A 27,375-nucleotide genomic window follows, 5' to 3' on the forward strand; every position below is an offset into this window, starting at 1 on the left:
ACAATCACCATCGAAGAGTCTTGCAGAGAAGATAGCAAGTCCATAAACCACCACTTGTGCACGCACAAAGTTTTTGGGAATTGTCCTTAGAACCAGCAATGCTGTTATCCAGTCCCTTGCTGAATTATTAACACACATGCAAACACTAACAGTCCCAACTTCTCACATATTGTGCATTACTATGACCAACAGAAATATGTGCAGTGAAATGAATGCTTACAAGTTACTTAATTTGATGAACTGGTGTCAATTACATTGTTATAACATGAGAATACAATTACAAAGGTACAAAATACATCATCAAAGAACATAACAATACAGATAACATTTGTAGTACAGGCTTTACAAAAAAATCGAAACAACATATACATCAGTGTTACAGGAATTATGACATGAGTACATACTTAAAGATCAGAATAACTTTCGAAACACCAACTTTACACATGAGCATTAAAACAAAACAGAATAAATAATGTGTAAACATCTTTACAAAGTAAATAACATAGTATTAGAAAAATTCTACAACATAGCTCTCATCAGCTAAACACATAAAGACAGGAAAAAGCACAAATACACAAGGGTACACACTATTTGCTTTTCAAACAGCTGAGCAAAACTGAACGTACTCAAACATTCACTAAAGTGACACACAATATTTTTTAGCGCAACGCAATCTGACTTTCAAAAATCCGTACAAAAGAATGGCCCTGACTAACATTAACCTATACCTTTCACAAATCACTTACCTCACAAAAATCTTCGTTACTCGAACTACTGCAATACAGCGAGCGCCACTACTGCCAGCTAAATAAAAGATTCAAACTACAGAAGGCACTAACTACTGATAGGGATAGTTAGCAAATGAAAGATATTAATAGAGAACAAATAATGTATTTACCTTAATAGTCATAATATATATAGCAGTTCATGACAAATTACAAAACTCCGCCATCTCTCTCCCCATATCCACCACTGCTGGCGGCTCACCTCCAACTGCACAACGCTATGCGCTGTTCACATCCAGCTGCCGCTGCACAACACTACAATGGCAGACAACAATGCAAAACAGACTGTACACAGCACAGCCAGTGATTTTCATACAGAGCGCTACGTAACGTTGCCAATAAGAAAATATAAACAGCCTACTTACATAGTTGCCAATAAGAAAATATAAACAGCCTACTTACATAGTTGCCAATAAGAAAATATAAACAGCCTACTTACATAAAGAAAACATAAACAGCCTACTTACACCATAAAGGATCACGTCACGTGGTCGCAACCACTGATGCGACGGCATCCATAAATAGCCCAGCGCTGCACTTGACCAGCAGTTCTCGCTGTTCTCCGAAACATTCGATGTGCGCCATTGACCTTGCCCCGTGTTAACGTTTTTCGATTCATATCACTCCGTGGTCTGTTTGCGTGTGCTTACGATGACTTTCGTGTGCTCTGGATGTTGCTTCCGGCTAGCAGTTTCTGTCGTGAGCTTCACCGTCATCAAGCGCAGGAAAAAGCAGTTTGTTCGACCAATCTCTGCGTGGCTTCAATTGCGAGTGATCATAGCGTTCTATCTGTGTCGAATAAGATGAGAAGACTCACGCATGCAGTCCTGTGGGCCCGTGCTACTAGCCGCTCGCCTATTAAGCAATTACGGAAATCATGGTCAGTACTTAAAACCAGATGGAAAGCACTTACACACTCTCCAATAACTGATACATACTACTGTTTGCTGTGTTCGAACCATCTTCAAGTGGAAGGCTTGGGATAGCAGATAGCGAAGACGTAACACTAGCGACTCATTTCGCCGACCATTATGTTCGTTCTCTCCGCTGTCCGGATGAACGCTTATATGGTACCCTTGACGCTTTGTCACATTCATTATCTTTTCCGTATCCACTAGTGGATGCTATATTTTGCCACTCAAGCAAAATTCCTTTTCGTTTATGACGATATCTTAATAAGATGAACAGCACTATTTCATAACAGGGAGGAACCTTGTCTTTCGCCAGGGGAGTCCTTTCTGAGAAACTAAGCAGAGTTTTGTCGCCAGTTGCGTCCTTCCACGTGACACCTTCAGGAAAACAATGCACTAAGTCAAACTACGTAGTCATTTTGGCCCTTTGTTTCCACGACATCTCTCACCATATTAGATGACAGGAACTGGCCACTACTTTCCTCACTAAAATGGTTCTCTTTGCAAAGACAACAATTAAAATTACAATAGGCTTTACATTTTAATGGCAGGATGACACTTAATGATCTATATGAAATAAAATTTTCACAACTTCTGAATCGTTCGTGTTAGGACGTTCAAACTGGACGGTTGGTCTTGGGCATGATTGGAAATAGTTTGATTTGATTTAGCGACGAAACTTACATTTATTTGAATGGGTTCGTCAATAAGCAAAATTGGTGCATTTGGTAGATTGAGAATCCGCATTTTCCGATCGACAAGTATCTTCACCCTGAGGGGGGGAGGGGGGGCAGTGTGAAATTTCCAGTCACGGAATAATCGGTGCGATATTCCTTGATGGCATGACGACTACCGAACGGTACGTGAACGTTTTGGTAGATGATTTCATCCCCATTATCCAAACTGACTCCGATTTCGACAAGATGTAGTTCATGCAAGACGGAGCTCGACCCCATCGAAGCAGGAGACTATTTGATGTCCTGGAGGTGCACTTTGGGAACCACCTTCTGACTCTCGGGAACCCAGAGGTCAAAGGTATGGGCTTCGATTACCCGCCAGCCGCCGTCGTGACCGAGCGGTTCTAGGCGCTTCAGTCCGGAACCGCGCTCCTGCTACGGTCGCAGGTTCGAATCCTGCCTCGGGCATGGATGTGTGGGATGTCCTTAGGTTAGTTTTAAGTAGTTCTAAGTCTAGGGGACTGATGACCTCAGATGTTAAATCCCACAATGCTTAGAGCCATTTCAACCATTTTGATTACCCGTTCTATCGTCCGGATCTGAACGCATGCGACTCCTTTTTGTGGAGCTATATTAAACACAAGGTGTACAGCAATAACCCCAAAACCATTTATGAGCTGGAAACAGCCATTCAGGAGGTCATCGACAGCATCGATTTTCCGACACTTCAGCGGGTCATGCAGAATTTCGCAATTGGTGTGCGCCACATAATCGCCAATTATGACAGGCATACTGAACGTGTCATAACCTACATCCGAATACTTGTAGTGACGTTTACACGTTGAATAGTGTGTGCACGCCGTAACTAATTTATGCTTTTTTATATACACTCCTGGAAATGGAAAAAAGAACACACTGACACCGGTGTGTCAGACCCACCATACTTGCTCCGGACACTGCGAGAGGGCTGTACAAGCAATGATCACACGCACGGCACAGTGGACACACCAGGAACCGCGGTGTTGGCCGTCGAATGGCGCTAGCTGCGCAGCATTTGTGCACCGCCGCCGTCAGTGTCAGCCAGTTTGCCGTGGCATACGGAGCTCCATCGCAGTCTTTAACACTGGTAGCATGCCGCGACAGCGTGGACGTGAACCGTATGTGCAGTTGACGGACTTTGAGCGAGGGCCTATTGTGGGCATGCGGGAGGCCGGGTGGACGTACCGCCGAATTGCTCAACACGTGGGGCGTGAGGTCTCCACAGTACATCGATGTTGTCGCCAGTGGTCGGCGGAAGGTGCACGTGCCCGTCGACCTGGGACCGGACCGCAGCGACGCACGGATGCACGCCAAGACCGTAGGATCCTACGCAGTGCCGTAGGGGACCGCACCGCCACTTCGCAGCAAATTAGGGACACTGTTGCTCCTGGGGTATCGGCGAGGACCATTCGCAACCGTCTCCATGAAGCTGGGCTACGGTCCCGCACACCGTTAGGCCGTCTTCCGCTCACGCCCCAACATCGTGCAGCCCGCCTCCAGTGGTGTCGCGACAGGCGTGAATGGAGGGACGAATGGAGACGTGTCGTCTTCAGCGATGAGAGTCGCTTCTGCCTTGGTGCCAATGATGGTCGTATGCGTGTTTGGCGCCGTGCAGGTGAGCGCCACAATCAGGACTGCATACGACCGAGGCACACAGGGCCAATACCCGGCATCATGGTGTGGGGAGCGATCTCCTACACTGGCCGTACACCACTGGTGATCGTCGAGGGGACACTGAATAGTGCACGGTACATCCAAACCGTCATCGAACCCATCGTTCTACCATTCCTAGACCGGCAAGGGAACTTGCTGTTCCAACAGGACAATGCACGTCCGCATGTATCCCGTGCCACCCAACGTGCTCTAGAAGGTGTAAGTCAACTACCCTGGCCAGCAAGATCTCCGGATCTGTCCCCCATTGAGCATGTTTGGGACTGGATGAAGCGTCGTCTCACGCGGTCTGCACGTCCAGCACGAACGCTGGTCCAACTGAGGCGCCAGGTGGAAATGGCATGGCAAGCCGTTCCACAGGACTACATCCAGCATCTCTACGATCGTCTCCATGGGAGAATAGCAGCCTGCATTGCTGCGAAAGGTGGATATACACTGTACTAGTGCCGACGTTGTGCATGCTCTGTTGCCTGTGTCTATGTGCCTGTGGTTCTGTCAGTGTGATCATGTGATGTATCTGACCCCAGGAATGTGTCAATAAAGTTTCCCCTTCCTGGGACAATGAATTCACGGTGTTCTTATTTCAATTTCCAGGAGTGTAGTTCAATGATTGTCACTCTGTACTTGAAAACTGAACATTTTCCAAGTTCGATTTAAAAAATAGTAATAACTGTTAGCTTACGTAATAATTATACAGAGATGAGCCGGAACATTATGACAACCGACAGGTTATCGGTGATATAAACCCGTCCGTGTGATAGCAGCGTCACCTAGCGAGGAATAAATGCTAGTCAGGCACACGCTCAGTGCATGTAGTGTGAGTGAACGTGCTCTCCGTGTCTGGAGTGGGAAAGCCACGCGATTTCGCTGAGTTTTACTGACGGCAGCTTGTGATGACCCGGAGGCTAGATGCGAGCATTTCGGAAGCTGCACGACTTGTCGGATGTTCAACGAGTGCTGTGGTGTGTGTCTTCAACACTTAGCGAAACCAAGGTGAAACCAAGTCCAGATGTTGCGGGGTTGGGCGGCCACGTCTCATTACAAACGTCGAACGGCGTAGGCTGTGCAGACTGGTAAAACAGGATAGGCGGCAAACTGCGCGGAACTAACATCGGACTTTAATGCTGGGCAGTGTACGAGTGTGTCTGAACGCACAGTGGACCGAACACTGCTAAGATGGGCCTCCGCAGTCGACGACCCTTGCATGTGCAAATGTTACAGGGTGTTTCAAAAATGACCGGTATATTTGAAACGGCAATAAAAACTAAACGAGCAGCGATAGAAATACACCGTTTGTTGCAATATGCTTGGGACAACAGTACATTTTCAGGCGGACAAACTTTCGAAATTACAGTAGTTACAATTTTAAACAACAGATGGCGCTGCAAGTGATGTGAAAGATATAGAAGACAACGCAGTCTGTGGGTGCGCCATTCTGTACGTCGTCTTTCTGCTGTAAGCGTGTGCTGTTCACAACGTGCAAGTGTGCTGTAGACAACATGGTTTATTCCTTAGAGCAGAGGATTTTTCTGGTGTTGGAATTCCACCGCCTAGAACACAGTGTTGTTGCAACAAGACGAAGTTTTCAACGGAGGTTTAATGTAACCAAAGGACCGAAAAGCGATACAATAAAGGATCTGTTTGAAAAATTTCAACGGACTGGGAACGTGACGGATGAACGTGCTGGAAAGGTAGGGCGACCGCGTACGGCAACCACAGAGGCCAACGCGCAGCTAGTGCAGCAGGTGATCCGACAGCGGCCTCGGGTTTCCGTTCGCCGTGTTGCAGCTGCGGTCCAAATGACGCCAACGTCCACGTATCGTCTCATGCGCCAGAGTTTACACCTCTATCCGTACAAAATTCAAACGCGGCAACCCCTCAGCGCCGCTACCATTGCTGCACGAGAGATATTCGCTAACGATATAGTGCACAGGATTTATGACGGCCATATGCATGTGGGCAGCATTTGGTTTACTGACGAAGCTTATTTTTACCTGGACGGCTTCGTCAATAAACAGAACTGGCGCATATGGGGAACCGAAAAGCCCCATGTTGCAGTCCCATCGTCCCTGCATCCTCAAAAAGTACTGGTCTGGGCCGCCATTTCTTCCAAAGGAATCATTGGCCCATTTTACAGATCCGAAACGATTATTGCATCACGCTATCTGGACATTCTTCGTGAATTTGTGGTGGTACAAACTGCCTTAGACGACACTGCGAACACCTCGTGGTTTATGCAAGATGGTGCCCGGCCACATCGCACGGCCGACGTCTTTAATTTTCTGAATGAATATTTCGATGATCGTGTGATTGCTTTGGGCTATCCGTAACATACAGGAGGCGGCGTTGATTGGCCTCCCTATTCGCCAGACATGAAACCCTGTGACTTCTTTCTGTGGGGACACTTGAAAGACCAGGTGTACCGCCAGAATCCAGAAACAATTGAACAGCTGAAGCAGTACATGTCATCTGCATGTGAAGCCATTCCGCCAGACACGTTGTCAAAGGTTTCGGGTAATTTCATTCAGAGACTACGCCATATTATTGCTACGCATGGTGGATATGTGGAAAATATCGTACTATAGAGTTTCCCAGACCGCAGCGCCATCTGTTGTTGACAATTGTAACTACTGTAATTTCGAAAGTTTGTCTGCCTGAAAATGTACTGTTGTCTCAAGCATCTTGCAACAAACGGTGTATTTCTATCGCTGCTCGTTTAGTTTTTATTGCCGTTTCAAATATACCGGTCATTTTTGAAACACCCTGTAACACCGCGCCATCGGCAACTACGTCTGAAATGGGCACGTGACCACCGACACCGGCCGTTGGCGCAGTGGCAGAGCATTGCGTGGTTCTGACGAATCCCGATACCTTCTTCATCATGCCCATGGGAGGGCGTGAATCCGTCGTCCTCCAGGGGAACAGCTACTTCACACCTGTACTGTTCAACGGGGACAAGTTAGCGGCGGCTCCATTATCTTCTGACGGAACATTCACGAGCGCTTCCGACGATCCGGTGCAGCCCGTGCCAGGCACCATGACGGTCAAGGAGTATCGTACGCTGGTTTTGCGGACCACGCATATTCTTTCATGACTATCATGTTTCCCGACAGTAGTGGTATTTTCAGCAAGACAATGCACCATGTCACAAGACCAGGAGTTTGATGGACTGGATAGAGGAAAACAGTGGCGGGCTCCATTTGACGTGCTGGCCACACACCTAGCCAGATTAAAACCCGATCGAACACATCTGGGATGTGATTGAATGTGGCATCAGAGCTCATGCCCCCCCCCCCTATTATACCCTGAAAAATTTACCGTAATTAGATGACTTGATGACTTGTGTGCCAGCTCCCTCTAGCGACCTACCAAGATCTCATTGCTTCCATGCTACGACGCGTCGTCACTGTTATCTGCGCCAGAGGTGGAAGTACTGGTTATTGGGTAGGTGGTCGTAATAATCTGGCTGATCAGTGTATACGATGGTTCAAATGGCTCTGAGCACTATGGGACTTAACATCTGTGGTCATCAGTCCCCTAGAACTTAGAACTATTTAAACCTAACTAACCTAAGGACATCACGCACATCCATGCCCGAGGCAGGATTCGAACCTGCGACCGTAGCAGTCGCGCGGCTCCGGACTGAGCGCCTAGAACCGCTAGACCACCGCGGCCGGCAGTGTATATGATGATGATTTTGGCACAATTCCGAGTATATAATAAGAGGGTGTACACTTAAGATCTTAGTTTTGACGATACAGGTGTTCTACTTAGTCTCCCTCCCTCCTCCCAAGTCCAACGCACAGAACGTTTATGCAACCAGGTAGAATGTCAGAAAAGCTCTTCTTTGGGATGTTGTTCAACTAGCGCAACACATTTGCTTGAATGTCAGTTACCTCATCAAAGTATTGTCCCTACATGTGAACTCCTAAACTTAGTCATTCTGCGATAGGTTCGTAGTTAAAAAAAATTGGTTCGAATGGCTCTGACCACTATGGGACTTAACATCTGAGGCCATCAGTCCCCTAGAACTTAGAACTACTTAAACCTAACTATCCTAAGGACATCACACACATCCATACCTGCGACCGTAGTGGTAGCGCGGTTCCAGACTGAAGCAGATTAGTAGTGATAACACTAAATCTCTGGGAGGACGACGGTTCAGTCCCGTGTCCGGCCATCCTGATTTAGGTTTTCCGTGATTTCCCTAAATCGCAAATGCCGGGATGGTTCCTTCGAATGGGCACGGTCGGCTTCCTTCTCCGTCCTTTCGTAATCTGATGAGACCGATGACCTCGCTGTCTGGTCTCCTCCTCCCCCAAAACAACCCAACCACAAAGTCTCGTCACCTGTGATCATTGTTTCGGAAAAAAAAGTCGTAGGAATGTTGCATTACGATCAACTCGTAGCAGGCGTCCATCCTATCGTTGGATTTGTTCGAAAGTCAAGGCGTGCGGAACAAATTTCGCACACACTTTTTTTTCAAAACATTGCGCAGAATGTCTCGAACACTTGGTTTGGAAATGTGCTCCACTGCTGTTTGTGACACTGCAACGACGACACACTATGGCCGCACATCCACCACCTGACACTGCGTGCTCGCTACTGATTCGTCGAATGCACGTATGTTATTTGCAATTCTTAGCAGAAGCTGCTACTGTAATTACTACGCTGATTTCTCTTATACGCAGGCATAAAATCAGTTTCAGCATTTCCTAAACAGATGTTGTATGAGAGCTGTTCCCATACGACATATTTAAATATGTTTCACGTAATCTGTCACATGTAGTTTAGTTAATATGGGACATACAGCTTCTGTGAGTACTGGAATTCATCCAGGGTTCATAAAAAGTCTCTTGAATGTAAAAAGATAATTCGGCAAATTCAAGCCTTGATGGATATACCTGCTCCCAAACCTTTCATCTCATTGACTCTCCTGGAGGTTCACATCCTAGGCATCCATTTTTCAGATTGCTTTCTTTTTATGTTCACAATGAAAAACTTAAACTGACTATTCTTCATAATATTTTTGTTCAGTTCACACTTCCAAACATAGATGGTAACGTTGACATACTTTAAAAAATGGCGTGTTGCGAAGTTAATTTCTGTTTCACAACTACATATGTAATACATGTGGAACATACCGTGTCTCAGGCTATACCTAACACACATTGCGTACAAACAGCTGCAAAAGCTTTTCCTTAAACAGTGGCTCGTGATGCCATTGGTAGAGCGTCAAACGGATCGTAAGCCATAATGCTAATGTTATTTTTAATTAATTTGATATTTCTGCGTCGTTAATTTAGGCTGAAGGCCAATGTACTTCATGGTTCGAGGAATTACAGTAAAATGAGAATGCCTCACAGAATCCAATTCTGCCGTGCGTGTGTGTCGTGCTATGCAATACTGAATAGGGATTATGGCAGCATAGTAGAGCTGAAAATATCAAAAATACTTTATCATAATACACTCCTGGAAATGGAAAAAAGAACACATTGACACCGGTGTGTTACACCGACCATACTTGCTCCCGACACTGCGAGAGGGCTGTACAAGCAATGATCACACGCACGGCACAGCGGACACACCAGGAACCGCGCTGTTGGCCGTCGAATGGCGCTAGCTGCGCAGCATTTGTGCACCGCCGCCGTCAGTGTCAGCCAGTTTGCCGAGGCATACGGAGCTCCATCGCAGTCTTTAACACTGGTAGCATGCCGCGACAGCGTGGACGTGAACCGTATGTGCAGTTGACGGACTTTGAGCGAGGGCGTATAGTGGGCATGCGGGAGGCCGGGTGGACGTACCGCCGAATTGCTCAACACGTGGGGCGTGAGGTCTCCACAATACATCGATGTTGTCGCCAGTGGTCGGCGGAAGGTGCACGTGCCCGTCGACCTGGGACCGGACCGCAGCGACGCACGGATGCACGCCAAGACCGTAGGATCCTACGCAGTGCCGTAGGGGACCGCACCGCCACTTCCCAGCAAATTAGGGACACTGTTGCTCCTGGGGTATCGGCGAGGACCATTCGCAACCGTCTCCATGAAGCTGGGCTACGGTCCCGCACACCGTTAGGACGTCTTCCGCTCGCGCCCCAACATCGTGCAGCCCGCCTCCAGTGGTGTCGCGACAGGCGTGAATGGAGGGATGAATGGAGACGTGTCGTCTTCAACGATGAGAGTCGCTTCTGCCTTGGTGCCAATGATGGTCGTATGCGTGTTTGGCGCCGTGCAGGTGAGCGCCACAATCAGGACTGCATACGACCGAGGCACACAGGGCCAACACCCGGCATCATGGTGTGGGGAGCGATCTCCTACACTGGCCGTACACCACTGGTGATCGTCGAGGGGACACTGAATAGTGCACGGTACATCCAAACCGTCATCGAACCCATCGTTCTACCATTCCTAGACCGGCAAGGGAACTTGCTGTTCCAACAGGACAATGCACGTCCGCATGTATCCCGTGCCACCCAACGTGCTCTAGAAGGTGTAAGTCAACTACCCTGGCCAGCAAGATCTCTGGATCTGTCCCCCACTGAGCATGTTTGGGACTGGATGAAGCGTCGTCTCACGCGGTCTGCACGTCCAGCACGAACGCTGGTCCAACTGAGGCGCCAGGTGGAAATGGCATGGCAAGCTGTTCCACAGGACTACATCCAGCATCTCTACGATCGTCTCCATGGGAGAATAGCAGCCTGCATTGCTGCGAAAGGTGGATATACATTGTACTAGTGCCGACATTGTGCATGCTCTGTTGCCTGTGTCTATGTGCCTGTGGTTCTATCAGTGTGATCATGTGATGTATCTGACCCCAGGAATGTGTCAATAAAGTTTCCCCTTCCTGGGACAATGAATTCATGGTGTTCTTATTTCAATTTCCAGGAGTGTATTAACAAACTAGACGATGAATGGCATGTGACAGTCGTGTCTACGAATCGATAGCATTATATAAGAACTTCGATTCCGATTTTATGTAGGCAAACAACAGTGGTCGATGTTTTAAGACCTATTCTTAAACTAATTAATACCAATTAAAAGATCGTCTTGTGCGAAAACTAGCTGTGTGAATCGAAGTATTTATATTTATTTAATAGGCTGTTTCTAAGAAGTAATTAAAATAAAATGCTATGGTGCTGTCATGTCGGGTTTCATGGGATCAGTTCACAGAAGCTACTCCCTGCAAACCTGTCTGACTCTGCGACAGTTTAACACTGTAGGAGCACTGGTCTGCCGCGCTTACTGCCGCTCGCAGGTAAACACTTCTGTCCCATAGGATGCGACATGTCCGCCTTCCATTGCAGGTTTCTGAAATATTCCGCTCATGCCAGCTCCTCTGCCTCTGGCAGGGATATTATGTCCCTTCTGGCTAAAAAGACCACGTAGACCCGAAAATGACAAAGCCTGGGCTGCGGCTCCCTATGCAGAACCCGAAAGGGAGCTGGAGAAACTGGCACTGGACTGACCACTGAAGGAGACAACACCGACTCCGCCCCCCCCCCCCCCCCCAAGAGGGTGGAAATATATGCAAGCTGCGGCAACGGCAGATCCACCAGTGGCGGTAGTTTGAGGCCACCTCCGTCTGTAAAAGGGGAGAAGGGACGGAAGAGGAAGGGGCAGGTCGAAATTTATGACCTTCACCACGGCGGGCGAAGGTGCTAGCCGCACTGAGGCCTGAGGCTGCAGGTGCAGAGGGAATGACAAATGTGAGGCATGCTGCTACAAGTGGGAGCCTCTTCCAGGAACAACGTCGCACTAATTCCGGCTGCTCAACTGACTGGAAAGCCATAGCAGTGACGCTCCAACAGGAAGTGGGTGCAACAGGTTGGTATGACGTGTCCACTGCTCCCTACCAAAATCCTCCCTAAACAACTGCCGATCTCTCTGGCTCACCCTGACATCTGGCAGCCATGGTACCCACTGGACGAAGCAACGGCCCTGACGCCAGACACAGGATGAAACTGAAGCAGGCTGCAGTTGTCTGTGGTATGCAAGTCGGGGTGCAACAGATTCGCAGCTGGCACCACTCTGGAGTGCAACCGCTGACTGGCGTCACCTAGTGTGCAACCAGAAAACTCGATAATGCATTGATGGAGGAGGAGGAAAGCATGGACTTCTTCATCTGGGTCTTTAATGTATGCACAAAGCACTCCACCTCCGAATTACAAGTCGGGTGAAACAGCGCAGGACTTAGATGCTAGAATCCACTGCGGCTGCAAAAATCTTCAAACTCATATGGCAGAAATTGCCTACCATTATCCGACATGAAGGCCCTAGGATATCCCGCAATGGCAAACAAAACTGACAATGTGCCACTGTTGTCAGTTGATGACGAGAACGACAGCATCGCTACAAATGGCAAATTCGACAATGCATCGACCACCGAGGAGCACATGCTGCCGAAAAATGGACCCACGAAATCAGCATGCACCCTGTTCCAACTGTGTTCCATTACTAACAACAGAGAGAATTGGCATGGCAGAGCTGCTTGTTTCTGTGCATAAGCCCTGCAAGCCAGTACCAGATGTTCGAAGTCACAGTCCACGGACGTGCTATAGCGCTGTAGCACTCTACAGCATTGCTCTCTGTGGTGAACATAAGGACCTCTGGACAACGTTGAGTCGAGTATGTAGGAGAAGAAACGTACTCCACACTGGATCACCACCTGAAGAGAGGCGCTACAGTCAACCCACTTGGACCACTGAAACGATTTTCCACAAAAGGGTGTCAGTAGCCACCTGTGAGTAGCTCAGTTGCACATTGGGAAACGTCTTTAATGCATAAGCAATGGGCTGTTCGGTGCCATCCAGATTCCGATGGGGCAGGGCAGCATTAATGCCATACTGGTATGCATCACAAGTCAGAGTCAAAGCTTTACGTCATGTAAAGGAAGCCAGACAGGAAGCAGAGCACAAACTCTGCCCGAGAGACTGAGAAGCCCGTTGGCAATCAGTAGACCAGGCCAACTTAGCGCCCTTCTGCTGAAGTTGTTCAACAGGCTGGCAGACGTGTGCAACCTGGAGAATGAACTGACCCTAATGCTAAACATTACCCAAAAAGGGATTGGAGGTACTTCAGATTCTTTTGCGCTGGTATTTTGATAACTAACTTGTTGTGGTAGCTATGGGGACAAGACCCTTTACTAGGAAGATGAAAAAATGCATCTTCTGGGAGAAAAAAAGTGTACCTTTCCATCTTGCAACGAATGACATTCTCTAGGACTCGCTGGAAAACCAACCGAAGGTCACATAAATGCTCCTCCCGATTAGGGACCATGACCCAGATGTCATGAAGGTAATATCGTTCGTAAATTCATGGCGCAGATGAAGTTCCTTTTAAACTGGTTAAGTTCAAAGAAACGGTTGAGGAACAGGAAAGTCTGAGAAACTGCATGCAGCAGCAACTTCAGGTAAGCATCGCGCAAGTTGGATGTGGGAAAAATATTGCCTCCTGGCAACTTCACCAACAACTCTGGTCTGCCACAGACTTTTACTGTCTTTGATGCAGAATTGTCTGCGATCTTGCGGGCACTGGAGCCGATGAGACTTTCTTCCTCTCTTAAATTTCTTGTCTGTTCCGATTCACTCAGTGCCCTTCAATCCTTGCACCGTTTGTATCCGGCGGATAAAGTAGTCCAGACCATCCAGGATGCCCTCCTCCGACTACAGCGACTGGGGAAGGTTGTAGCTTTCTGCTGGGTTCCGGGGCATGTCGGCATTGCTGGGAATGAAAGGGCAGATCTCGCAGCCAAGGAGGCGTGTCTTGATCCACACGTATCTCAGTGTGCTATCCCGTTGCACGCACTCACCTCGCTGTTGAGCTCCCGAGTCATGTGTCGGTGGGAGGATGAGTGGCTGGAAGTGACTGACAATAAGCTCCGTCTAGTCAAGCCCACAACGCGTGTGTGGTGTACTTCCTTTCAGCCCCATCGACGGGACGAGGTTCTCCTCACTCGGCTTCGAATAGGCCACAGCCCTATGACGCATGGCTTCCTGCTCCGGCGAGAAGACCCTCCGTTGTGTGGTGCTTGCGGCGTCCAGGTCACTGTGATCCACATTTTACTGGATTGCGTTTTATTTTCTGACCAGCGAGCCTCGGCTGATTTGCCAGCGGACCTGCCAACTCTTTTAGGCAACACTCAGACGAATGTGGTTAAAGTTTTAAAGTTCTGTGCCTTGTCAAATGTTTTTACAAAGATTTTAGGGAGAGGATTTTAATTTGCTCACTGTGTGACAAGCTCGCCCATCTTTTATGTAAGTGGCCAGCCAATGACACTTTCCTGTGTCATTCTTGTTGTTATGTTTTCCGTTCCCTTAGGTTTTACTTTCTTATGTAGTATTTTCCCTCTTTTCCTGCTTTCTTTGAATGTGTTTTTCGGTTTTATTAGGTCTCTCCACATTCGTTCCTTTTAATGTGTGTCAGGGCGCTGATGACCTCGATGTTGAGCGCCCATAAACCCCAACACACACACACACACACACACACACACACACACACACACACACGTACCGAGCGAGGTGGCGCAGTGGTTAGCACACTGGACTCGCATTCGGGAGGACGACGGTTCAATCCCGTCTCCGGCCATCCTGATTTAGGTTTTCCGTGATTTCCCTAAATCGCTTCAGGCAAATGCTGGGATGGTTCCTTTGAAAGGGCACGGCCGATTTCCTTCCCCATCCTTCCCTGACCCGAGCTTGCGCTCCGTCTCTAATGACCTCGTTGTCGACGGGACGTTAAACACTAATCTCCTCCTCCTCCTCCTCCACACACACACACACACACACACACACACACACACACACACGAATCCACATGTTTCACATTGCTCGTCTGTTTAAAATTGCTGTAAAGGCGCTTGGGTCCTTCAAGCTTTTGAATTATCAGTAAGATGGGATGGCCCACTGATTGGACAAAACAGGAGAAACAATACCCTGACACTGCCAAATATGCAACTCAGAATAACGCTGAAGACCTGAAAGTCACCGCGGAAAGACGAGCCACACCGAAAACCTGTTGCACTGGCCTTACCAATGGCGGCAACAAGCTGTGGCAAAACTTCCCGTGGTACCCTGCAGGGCACTGGGGGGCTTTTGACCATGCGCGTGTTACTGCATCACCTGCCAATTATCAGAAATGACGTCCTGAACCTCCTCCATGCGCTCATGCGATTCTGTAATTTGGGCAATGTTGGATAATGATGGGTCCGTCAAGGTCAACAGCCTACTCTAAACCTGGGGATCAGGAGCTAACTGGACAATTGCGTCCCGAATTAATGAGTCTGCATAAGAGATAGCTCATTTGGGACACTCAAAATGACACTTCCGTGAGAGGCTTTGCAAATCGGTGAACCACACTGTGTAAGACTGGCATGGACGCTTGTGGTGCTGGTTAAAATGCAGCCGCGCCGCTACCACCTGGATCTGACCGCCAAACTGCTGTGTGAGCAACCTACGAAGCTCAACAAGGGAAAGCTTCTCGGGCTCAGAGGAGGGCTTCAAATTTTGAATAACTTCATATAAACTAAAAAACAAGGTAGCCCTATCAACCGGACCAACGATGCGCTTTACCTCTGGCAAGAACCAGCACAGATAATTTCCCCACTTTTCCCTCGAGTCATCGGAACTGACAAACGCTATCGGAGAAACAACCCCTCGGTTGGGTAACCCCCCGCCACTGTGGCAACGTCGTGAAGCAAGTCCGCATTCTGGGTTACCACCACTTCCACCTGCAACTGCTGTTGCTGCTGCTCCTTCTCTAGTGCATGCATGGAGTTGTGGGAGGACGAATGGCTGGCGGTTACGGCCAATAAACTGCGGTCGGTAAAGTCGACCACTCGGCCGTGGCGTTCCTCCTGCCGGCTGCTCAGGCGGGAAGAGGTGGCGCTCACACGTCTTCGGATCGGGCACTGTCCTCTGACACATAGCTATTTATTACGGCGGGAGGATCCTCCGTTTTGTGATGCTTGTGGTGTGCACATCTCTGTCTGGCACATTTTAACAGACTGCATTTTATACCGTGATGCAAGGGCAGAAGCACAAGTTGATGGGGATCTGCCCTATGTTTTAGCTAACGATGAGACGTGTGTGTCTAGGGTTTTTAAGTTTTGTGATGTGTCTGGACTCTGGCCTAAACTTTTAGGCTGGAGGTGTTAGTGTATTGCAGAGTGGCTGACTCCTCCCTTTTTTTCCTTGCGGTCAGCCAGCCACTTCCATCTGCTACATTGTTTTAGCACCCTCTACCTTTTTCTTCCAGTGTTGTCCATGTTTTACTGCTGACGCCCTGCTTCATCCCACGCTTCGGTGTGGGTGAGCACATATTTTTCAATGATTGTTCCCCGTGTTTTCTGTTCCGTTATATGTAAATGTTCTGAGTTTTTTTTCTTGACACCCGTCTCACTATGATACTGAACGGGCGCTAAAGACCTTGCTGTCGTGCGCCCACACAACTCCTCTACTCTACTCTCTCTACTCTCCTTCTCTAGGCGCAACTGTTCCTGCCTGCATGACAAGAACGCCAGGTCCAATGGTTGGTCAAAGTGAATATTATGGAAATGGGGAGACAAAAAGAAGGAAAAATAGGGGCGTCACGCGCGTAAGAATGTCCTTCGTCGCCACTTCATTGTGTCCAGAAGGCGCGACGACGCCGCTACTCAACACCGTTGGCACGGAAGCTTCACAGGCCGGCGGTGACTCGGTAACAACCGGGGAACAGAACCCCGAGAGCGGAACGAACTCGTCGTGCGAATTGAACTATGGGGCGTGGAGTGACCATAATACTCAGCATACGGCTGGAGTGGAAAGCTAACTAAACCTCTCGGCACGAAGCTCTAGACTACCTGGCGGTCTAACTGTGAGGGAGCACTGGCCTGCTACTCTATTGGCGCTCGCAAGTAAACACTTCCGTCAGCGGACCTGTCCATACGGTGCAATGCGTGCGCCCTCCATGCCAGGTGTCTGAACTACTCCGCTGTTCTACCCACGGCAGTCCATCTGACTCCACCGGGACGTCCGCTGGCAGGGGTACTAAACAAGAAGGACATAGCTCCTAGTCACAAGCACACCATCACATATTGCTGTAGTATTTGCTGTCCCTCTTTCAGTGTTTACAATGAAGGATTCAGGAGAATTATACCAGGAGGAGCGATGTTCCATACAATGACACCACCGAAGAATTCATTCACATTCGACTGAAAATCGCTGGACTTAAATGAATGAACATTTGTAAAGTACCACATTGACTTCCTGTTTGTGTAAGACCCTGTTTACCCGTAGATGAAGTGGATTTTTAGTTGTACGTGAACTGCGCCCTGCCGCATGTTTTCGGCTGGCTCACCGCCCATTCACTGTGCTGGCAGCCGATCGGCTCAACTACATGTCTGGCGTGGTGTTTCAGACTCGAGCATGTACGCCCACTACGTCTTCAAGGCCTTCGATGTCAACAGCAACGGTGCCATCAGTTTTAGGGTGAGTCCAGCATGACTGCACATGATAATACAAACCATTTCAACTTTGTAGTCAGAGACATGTAGACAGAGAGAAGCTTGGCTGGCTGTAGAAAACTCACGAACACTGCCGCGGAAAAATGCATTAGATATCAACGCTCTCTTTGTATACTTATTTTAACATAATAATACCCTGGTGTACAAAACTTAAGGAAAAAAGTAACTTTCGTATGTCGTGTCACTGCAGACTAACACAGCTCGATGAATCCTGGACCATACATATATATTATAGCATAGTAGGCGATATAACTGAAAGAAATACGGAATGTGGCAGGTGCAAATGACACTTATACTCAAAGGCAATAATTAGTCTGATGTCATCGCGATTTACGGTGGTGCCCTGGACATTCCAGAAGGCGAAACATGGTTCTTAATTCTTGATCACCGCGGACAGCGATGTATACCCCTCAAGCTGCCACAAGGTTGGTAAGGATTTCTTGTCGTGGAGCGTTCCATTCCTGCCCCAGCGCGGTTGACAACGGAAGATGGCCTTTGTAAATGTGGGCGTTCTGCAATACATCTCCCCAACGTGTCTCACACGTCCTCTATGGGATTTAAGTGAGCGGAAGGAGCGCGCTAGTCCATTCCTCGCCTATTCTCTCGTTCCAAGACCTCCTCCACCTTCGCAATTCGATGCGACGTCTGAATGCTCATGAAATACCTGCTCACACCACAAAACCTGGTCCACCGTAACGATCATGTTCGACATACATCCTTGGTGCATTCAGTGTTCCCATCTGCCGCCATATGAGACATGTTGGGGAGACATATTTCAGCACGTCATCATGCACTAACTGCGATCCAGCAGTTGACAACTACTCTGTTCGAGAAATGGAACACCCGGTTCCCTAGACTTGCTAACCACTCTTGTGGGCAACATGGGAGAATATTTCCGAGCATATAACGCCGTCCGTGGTGATCTCACATTCTATTAAGAATCATTTCCCGCCTTCTCTGATATCCACGGGATCTTCAGAAATCGCGGTAACTCCAGTTTAATTAATATCTTTGAATTAAAGTATTATTTCTGTTGATTTCATTGCGTATTTCTTTCAGATACTTCGTGTACTATACTACAGCAGTCCTTCGTATGTATGTTCCATGTTTCATGTTAGTTCGCATTGACATCTCATGTGAAAGTTACATTTGTCCTTAACTTTTGCACACAGTTTTCTTTTAGGCATTCTTATATAGGCGCATGTTTACTTACATATTCTTTTCATTCGTTGGTTGCAGTTATCTCGCTGACAGCTTTGCTAGCTTTCGCTTCGGTTTACTTGAAAACTCTCGACAGACGCAGCGCAGAAGCTTGACTTTTGAAGAACTTAATTAATGGGTTCCAAGAATAACTACATGTGCTCTGGGACTATTACAGCTGCGGCTTAGTTTCTCTGTTTAGTTTATGTGTTTGCGGTCGGGAATTCGTACTCCTAATATGAAATGATGTTTGGGGACCATCCAAACAAATCTAAATCATACTCTTTTACAAAAAATTTAATAATATATAATTAATACTTACAGTACTACTCAGGTATAGAGAATATATATGTGACTACCTTCAACTCGTTTGCTATGGTCGGGGAAGGTGTATTCAGGGGCTTCGATTGGTGCATCAGATGGTTCAAAATCGATAGGCAGTCCCTGCTGTACCCGCAATTTTCTGACAACGTCGTCCTTACATGTGAAAACCTGAGGAACTGGAACTACTCCCTTCAGGAGTTGGTTTAGCGTTTGATACGGGAGGCAGTAAAGTTCTGACTTCAAACGCCAGACCATCTAAAATTAACAATGATGTTACTAAGGTTCTTCTGCACTTCAGGTGTTAGGTATTTGCCTGTTGCGATACTATTCTTTTATTAGGTCCCCTTGACATCTTCTCTCTTTAGATTTGTACATTATGATTTTGAGACGTAATCTTTCAGCACTAGACTAATCTGCGATCATTCCATTTTCTTCAGTTTTTATGGCTTATTTCCCAATTTATATATGTTCATTTCACTTTTATGTCATCATCTTTAATTCTGTCTGATTTACTACATCCTTTTGTTGCTCTGAGAAAATATATTTTTGCTGCTTGAATTCTGCTTTCATGTAGTTTATATGTCAACCATGACTAACTTTCACTCAGTAGAGTAAGAAGTACGTCTTACACAACTTCAGTTGTGGATTTCTGTTTTGGTAGTTTTCCCTCTGTATCTTTATTATATTCACACATAATAGGACATCTCACATGTTTAAAACATTTTAACTTGTTCATATAGTTCATAATCAACAACAGTTTTTAATATATTTGAGATATTTTCCCTTAAAAGCCATTTTTTATTTTCCCATAGATACAACTTTTTTTTCATTTTCCGTGCTACAAATAAATTCCCGTTGGTAGGGCGCCATCTTTTCTACCCAAAGGCGCGGCATTGCCTGCATTTAAGAGAGAGAACAGAATATTGTCTCCACCTATTGATAATCCATATAAATGTTAAAAACTGTGGGTTAGTCAATACACTTTTGTCTAACTTCTGTGTTTGTCAAAAGAGCCTGCATCAATTTATCATTCATGCCGATAGTACCTTACTTGTCAGAGTAATGAATAACCTCACTTTTTCGTTATTCTCCGCAGATGTTCTGTACTAACTGAAACGCCGGCTAAACCAGCTGCCCAGAACAGGTAATAGGATTGTGGAAAGGGCCAAGGGTTGAGGTCAGTTTCTGCTTCTAATTGTCATTTATTGTAATTTAACAACCTTTACAACCAAAACGGCACATAGCCGAATCTTTAGCGAATGCAAATCTTTCACGGCTGAAGGCCTCCAACAAGAAATCTTTAGAAGATAAAAATCCAATTAAGATAGCAATAAAATAATTCAAAAAACAACATACACTAAGTGCAATACAAACGGCTGAGGACCACAATTAAATTCCAGAATTTTAGAATATATTACTATAGACCTTTAAAGGCAGAAGGCCAGCATGTTTAACAACAAGAAATCTTAGAAATCAACTAGACAACATACAATTAAGATAGCAATAAAATAATTTAAAGAAGCAACATATGCAAGGTACAATACAAATGACTGAAGGCCACAATTAAATTTCAAAATTTTAAAACATTTTACCATAATCTTTAGAGGCAGAAGGTCGCAGTGTTTAAGCTTGAAAGATAAATTTAAAAATTAATTTTGCAAACTTTTAAGAAAACGAACCAATAACCGTAACCCTAAAATTTAAAATAGCTGACAACAGATAATTAAACACCGGTGGCACTCAGAAGGCCTCCTGTGAGGTCGGTCTGCCGTCGTTCTCTTAAGTGAGACAGGTGGTGAGCCCAACTATACTTGATCTGTCGGAACCCAACCAGGGAACAGCCACGCACCGACCGATACAACGACTTGCTTCCCGTCAATCAGAATATGAGAACTAAAACCGCCCGCATCTCGTGGTCGTGCGGTAGCGTTCTCGCTTCCCACGCCCGGGTTCCCGGGTTCGATTCCCGGCGGGGTCAGTGATTTACTCTGCCTCGTGATGGCTGGGTGTTGTGTGCTGTCCTTAGGTTAGTTAGGTTTAAGTAGTTCTAAGTTCTAGGGGACTGATGACCATAGATATTAAGTCCCATAGTGCTTAGAGCCATGTGAACAATTTTTGAACTGAAACCGGCAATGTTACAAAACGAGATAATCCACTATGGAGTATGTATTAGCTGTCAAAATTACACACCGTGTTGGACAGCGACAACAGGTGAGGAAAGGACGCTGCCTGAAATTACGTTAGTGGCCAGGGCAGGGAACAGGAACACTAACGGCCTGTAGGCAGAAAATTCCGCTGGTACACTTGAATTTGAAACACGGTAATAGTTCGCTCAAAAGAACACCTCTTGAATTGACATCAGTGCCCAGGGCAGGTAACCAGAACACTAACGGCCACAAGACAGAAAATTCCACTAGTGCACTCAAATCGTAGTCGACCAAAATAGTTAATTGCACCGCATGGCGGCTAAATCTCAGCAGTAGAACCACTCGGTGTTGCTCACCGGAAAACCTCCCCAACAGCAAACCACCGAAGCGAACCACCCCCACATGAATAGACGTGGCTTGAGCAGTTGAAACCACTACTCAACTTTGACGTCCTGGGTCGCTGAACTACGAAGCTCGTAGCGATAGGACAGCTCCACACAGGCTCCGACACTGCGCAGTGGCTGCCAGCGGACTCAACCGACTGCACCGCGCCGAGATAACTTCCCTCGTCCGCAACAACCGACCAACTCACTCCAGACCATGGAGGTAAGAATAAGGGGAGATGGCGCTACGTATCCCAGCCGTACTACGTTTTGAAGCCATGGGGGCGTGACTCGCTGCCATGACACTCTGACCAAAACATTGCCAGTGTGCTATAGCGCTGCGTGTATTACAGTCGCTAATTGCACCATATACGCATGTAACGTCATCAGATTGGTTGTTTCAAAGTTTTTGTTTAAAATAAAATCTCGTAAAGGCGAAATTCCGCGTTTCTTCTGATTAAAAATAGTTTTTAATGTAATATTACGAATAGCTAGCCTTCAATGTAAACGATACAATTTTGTTAATTCAGTAATAAACGTGTATCACAAACTAAACTAAATATGTCCGCCGCTGGTGGTCTCGCGGTAGCGTTCTCGCTTCCCGAGCGCGGGCTCCCGGGTTCGATTCCCGGCGGGGTCAGGGATTTTCACCTGCCTCGAGATGACTGGGTGTTTGTGTTGTCCTCATCATTTCATCATCATCCAGGAAAGTGGCGAAATTGGACTGAGCAAAGATTGGATAATTGTACGGGCGCTGATAACCACGCAGTTGAGCGCCCCACAAACCAAACATCATCATCAACACAAACTAAATAATAGAAACTGAAAACTAAGTTAGCTATGCCCTCCGTCCAAAGCCCCATAAATACATCTTGTTTGTAATACGTACTGGGACATTTCAGTTACGTTACACTACTGGGAAACACTGTTCATTACCACCAATATTTACTGAAATACGGTACATAGAATGGCAAATCTACACCGTGTCCTGTTTAGGCCTATACTTTACGCCAGTTAATGTAGTGTTAGCTTTTAATTTGGTACATGATGAAGACAAAGTGAGTTACTCAACACTTCGATTATCGACGATACGTACGTATTATACTGAAACGTTAACTTGAAAACTAAGAATTTAATTCTTTGAATTAACATACCTTTTGCAAATGTTTTGGGTGTGTAGGGAAAACTGATGGTACAGCATTTTCTCGGAGCCTTACTGTTGAAAGGGAAGTTCGGTCTATGTCCTCTTCTCGGAAATGCTGAGAACATATAGTGCTCCATTTAGACGCACGCCAATTCTTCCTCCTCACGGCATTCTCCCTCAGAGCTTTCCGACTTCCATTTTTAGGAAATCTAAAATCATACAGGAGAAAAACACGCTATAGTACAAGTACCGATGTAGCACACGTTCATTCACAATGAAGTTGTAAAATCACACTTAACGAGACAACTTACACATGAAATGTTATTCCTTTCGATTTCGCATCACAATCAGAACGATTCGTATATCCGAACACCACACAAGTCACCATAATAGCGCAAAATCCTTCCAAAAGCGAGCGACAAGCCTATGCACACAAGCTAACAGCAGCAATGTTTTGGTCGGATTGAGATGGCTACCCTCGGCTTCACATAGCTTCACAGCTGTGACGTCACGGCGTCTTCCTCTATTCTTACCTCCATGCTCCAGACCCCTTTGCCGGAAACTATATGCACCAAACCAAAGATGGTACACGGCGCAAATATCGATACACATCACTGCTGCCACGCGTAGAAGGAAGAAGAGCCACGACGTAACCGCAACAAGGGCGGGAACCAAACACAGATAGACAGCGAGGTTCACGAAAACGCATAGTTGGGAGAGAGCACGGCTCATAAACATTACCAAAACTTTTATAAACTCTGAAAATACGAAGTCGATTTCTCTGTTAAATTCGTTTTTCAGTTACTAGTATTTGTTTCAACGCAAATACTGCATCTGCCGTAGATCCTAACTTTTTACAAACCATTTGTCCTTCACGTCAGAAATACTCGTATTTGCTCTTCAAACAACCGTTCAAAATCTTAGCATACAATTTGCATGCAGTGACCAGCAGGCTGATTCTGATATAATTTTTAAAGTTATTCCTATCTCCCTTTTTGGACAATGGGATTACTCAAAGCTACTGGAATTGTCTCCAAATACGAAGACCACCAAAAGGTCAAGAATACGATAAATAATGGAGATGAGCAGCATTCAAAGAGTTTCAGTTCATGTCGAACAACAAAGGTGTCTCAATGAACCTGAAAATGAAAGTGTACAACACAAGTGTCATACAGGTAACAACATACGGTCATTAAACATGAGCTCTGACATACGCGATTATCCACAGCGTTCAGAAAGGGCAATGCAGAAAAGGACATGGGGCGTCATCGTCAAGGTCAAGGTGAGGAGCGAGGCCACCAGTAGACTAACACAGGTGACTCACTTCGTAGAGAAATTTGCAAGGCTGATGGGCCAATAGACTGGCCCTACAGCGAGGCAAGGCCCCTACTAATGCAGTAATAGGATGGTTCGTTGAAGTCCTTGGGGGTAAGAAAGAAATACTGGAAGACACCGGAAGAGACGACTCGATGACCCTAACAGGGCAGCTGAAACGAGGTGGTATCTGGTGCCACAGAACTGACTGAAGAGGAAGAATATGGAAGACACTTTCAGCAGTGAACGCATAATGGCAGAAGAAGATGAAGATCCTTCAGTCATTTCTCTTTTTGTTTTTTCTCTCTATTACACGGACCCATAGAAAGAGAAAAAGCATTTCGGAGAAGTTTTAAAAAAGAGGGATACATTTCATTCCAAATGCACGTTTACAGCAGGCCATCAGCAATGGATAACTTTCAGGCGGTATAAAATGCCCACTAGTTTACATGTTAACTGAAACAAATGCATAACAAGTTTTTCTTTACATTACCAACAAATCTCATTCCAAAGTAGAGTGTTTCGTAACTACATACAACCGAGCGCTGATGATGATTTGTTGCGACTAATATGTTTCTGTCAGTGATTTTCAATTGAAATACTGTATCCTTCTTATATCATTATAGCCCAGCGAAAGACTTCATTTAACCCATTTTGTTTGCTTTACACATTCTCCAACATTCCTTCAGTTGTTCACTTTTTTTTCTCTTTTATGCCGTCCACTTTGTTTCCTATCTTTTTGGACCAATTTTATCTTGCAAACTTTCCCGCCACATCACTGTATATTGTATCTATCTTGTTTATTTCGTCATTATATTGCTTATCATACCAGTTTCTCTAATTACTGAGCCATTTGGATTTACCTCTCAATTTTTCAGAATGCTTCAGAATTTTTCTTATCAGTCTACCACAGCTCATTCTCTGCATGTTTCTTTAGAACATTGGCCTTCTTTTCCTAACATCATCTATAATTTATGCTACATAATTGTGTATTTTTGTTTTCCTAAATGTGTACATCTGTACAACACAGAAGTACGTATTTCTCCTGTTAAAATATGTGTGGAAAAAATGCTAAATCGTGATCACAGATTTTCTTTATTGATTGCAAGGTTCGGTTCACTGATGGGCAATACTCAGATGATTCTAAAATATTGTTCAATGTGTAACATTTATTACACGTCGTCCTATTCTTAGCACTAAGTCACCCTAAAATGAAAAGTCGTAGCTGGATGTATAAATTTGCAACGTGAATCACTATTCAAATATTGTTACAGTGCTCATATTGCCACGCATGTGTGCTATAGATCGAGAGCGACGATAGTCGCATTGATCATGACTGGATGTTCACTTCCAATATTCATAATAGGAACAAGGAAATGTCAGTGTGACAACTGTCAGCCAACACACATGTGTGACAACACGGAGACTATAGTAACATGTGATTAGTAATTAACGTAGCCAGTTTACATAACCAACTATGAATTATCATTTTAGGGCGATATGTAATGACTGTCACACACTGAACATCATTTTAGATTGATCTGAAGATGCCTCGTCAGTGAACCGAAACCAGTAGGCAGTAAAGAAAATTTATATCTTGACGTAGGCTTTTTTATAAACAGATTGCGTTTCTCCCCATTGACAATGTCAAAGAATAACATTTCTTCTGCTGTTCTACTTCGTGATATCTTCATCACAACCTCTCTTTCACTTCGCCTGATTTGTGCATTTCCTGTTATTGATCCTCAAATTGCAGTCTGTAGTGCCCATACGGATTTTGGCTGAATTACAATCTTATGATAACGAAGTTTTGCATTCCTAAAGAATCTTTTTTGGAAACATCTTTTGTTATGTGAAATGCGAAGTCCATCATTCGTAATCTTTCTCTGGTAGCTTCTCTTCTCCTCATTTACGTTGTATAATATACATTTAATTTGTTTATTCTTCTGATATTTCCACATTTAGTGTTTGATGTACAGAACTTATGAATTATCTGCAAGGACAATAAGTTTTGAGAGTATTCCTTTTCCTGAAAGCTTCTATTTCGCTTCTAATGTCAGTGTCTGATAATTTTTTCGGCCATTCTCTGTTCATTTTTTTCTACCATACCTACAACGAAATAGTTCATCACCTTGTCAAACTCCTCTATTATCGCAAAACAGTGTGACATTACTCCCATGAATTTTGCGTTACATTTATAATTTGGTGGTGTTTCTTTGAAGAGACCCTATCTTCCTCGTCTATTCCGAATCTTCCTGTGTTTCGAATAAAATACCCATGTATGTACAGTCATATGGCTTTTTCAAATCCTTCAATATACAACAATATTTTTAGCTCATTTCGTTGTTTCTTACAATGATACCGACAAATTATTGGTTCTGTACAGACTCTAGCTCTCCTAATCCCTGCGTGTTGTTCTCCTAATTCTACGTGAGAAGTGCTTCAGGAAATATTTTGTGTGCTGCAGGTAGTTGTTGACATCTGTTTCTCAACCTTCTTTGTCTTTTAATTGGAGTAATGTTGATTTGGTGCCTCTCTTCTTCCTAATTTTTTTCCATCAGCTTAACTAGTTCCAGTTGCTTTTGTTACTCACTGTACCTTAAAATTTCTGTTGTTATATCAGCTTCAGTTGGTGCTTTAAAATTCTGCATTGAATTCACAATTTGTACCATTTCTTGTTCATTTTGAGGCATGATTGATTCTTATATTACTCGTAATTTGGGTTTTCTACATTCCAATATTTGTTCAGTTTATCAAAATACTTTGCTGGAATTTTGCAGTTGTCTCTGTGGTTAATACCAGAATACTTTCTTCGTTCATGAATCCTAGAACCTAAATATTCGCTGTTTTTTCTTAAATATTTGATAAAAGTTTCAAGTATTGTCTTTCTTGAACATCTGATCAACCAAGTGTAATTGTTCTTTATCGCACCTTCCCTGAGCATTTCTGAAAATTTTGTCATTTTGTATAAATTTTAATTTTTCTTTGCAATAAAGGCGAACTATCTGCTGAAAATAATTTTGTGTACTCTGTTTCCATAAACTGTAACAAACAAATCAAGTATTTCGTCTTGGTGTGGTGCATAGAGTCAGTATTCTATGTTCCGTTTCGTCCTCCTCAAAGTAGTATCGTTGCTAACAGCAAGCGTTTTAGAGTCTAATCTTTAGTCGTTTGTAAAACGCCTTCCCCTCTGTGCGGCATGAATAATGAAAGTCCCCCAACTGCCGGAATCACGCGGAACGCCAGGCTGCAGCGCTAACTTCGTCTCAGCAGTACTTCGGAA

General features: G+C 45.4%; 1 protein-coding gene across 1 annotated transcript in view; it reads left to right on the forward strand.

Moving 5' to 3' along the window:
* Window positions 1-27,375, forward strand: part of LOC126149187 (calsenilin) — a 255,358-nt gene that overhangs the window by 86,148 nt on the left and 141,835 nt on the right. Inside the window, exon 2 of the mRNA XM_049915803.1 lies at window positions 17,475-17,545. Within this exon, the coding sequence (XP_049771760.1) occupies window positions 17,483-17,545 (63 nt within the window). The 5' untranslated portion in view covers window positions 17,475-17,482. The remainder of the gene's footprint in view (window positions 1-17,474; window positions 17,546-27,375) is intronic.

The sequence above is a fragment of the Schistocerca cancellata genome, chromosome 1 (assembly GCF_023864275.1).
Source record: "Schistocerca cancellata isolate TAMUIC-IGC-003103 chromosome 1, iqSchCanc2.1, whole genome shotgun sequence".
NCBI classification, from domain to species: Eukaryota; Metazoa; Arthropoda; class Insecta; order Orthoptera; family Acrididae; genus Schistocerca; species Schistocerca cancellata.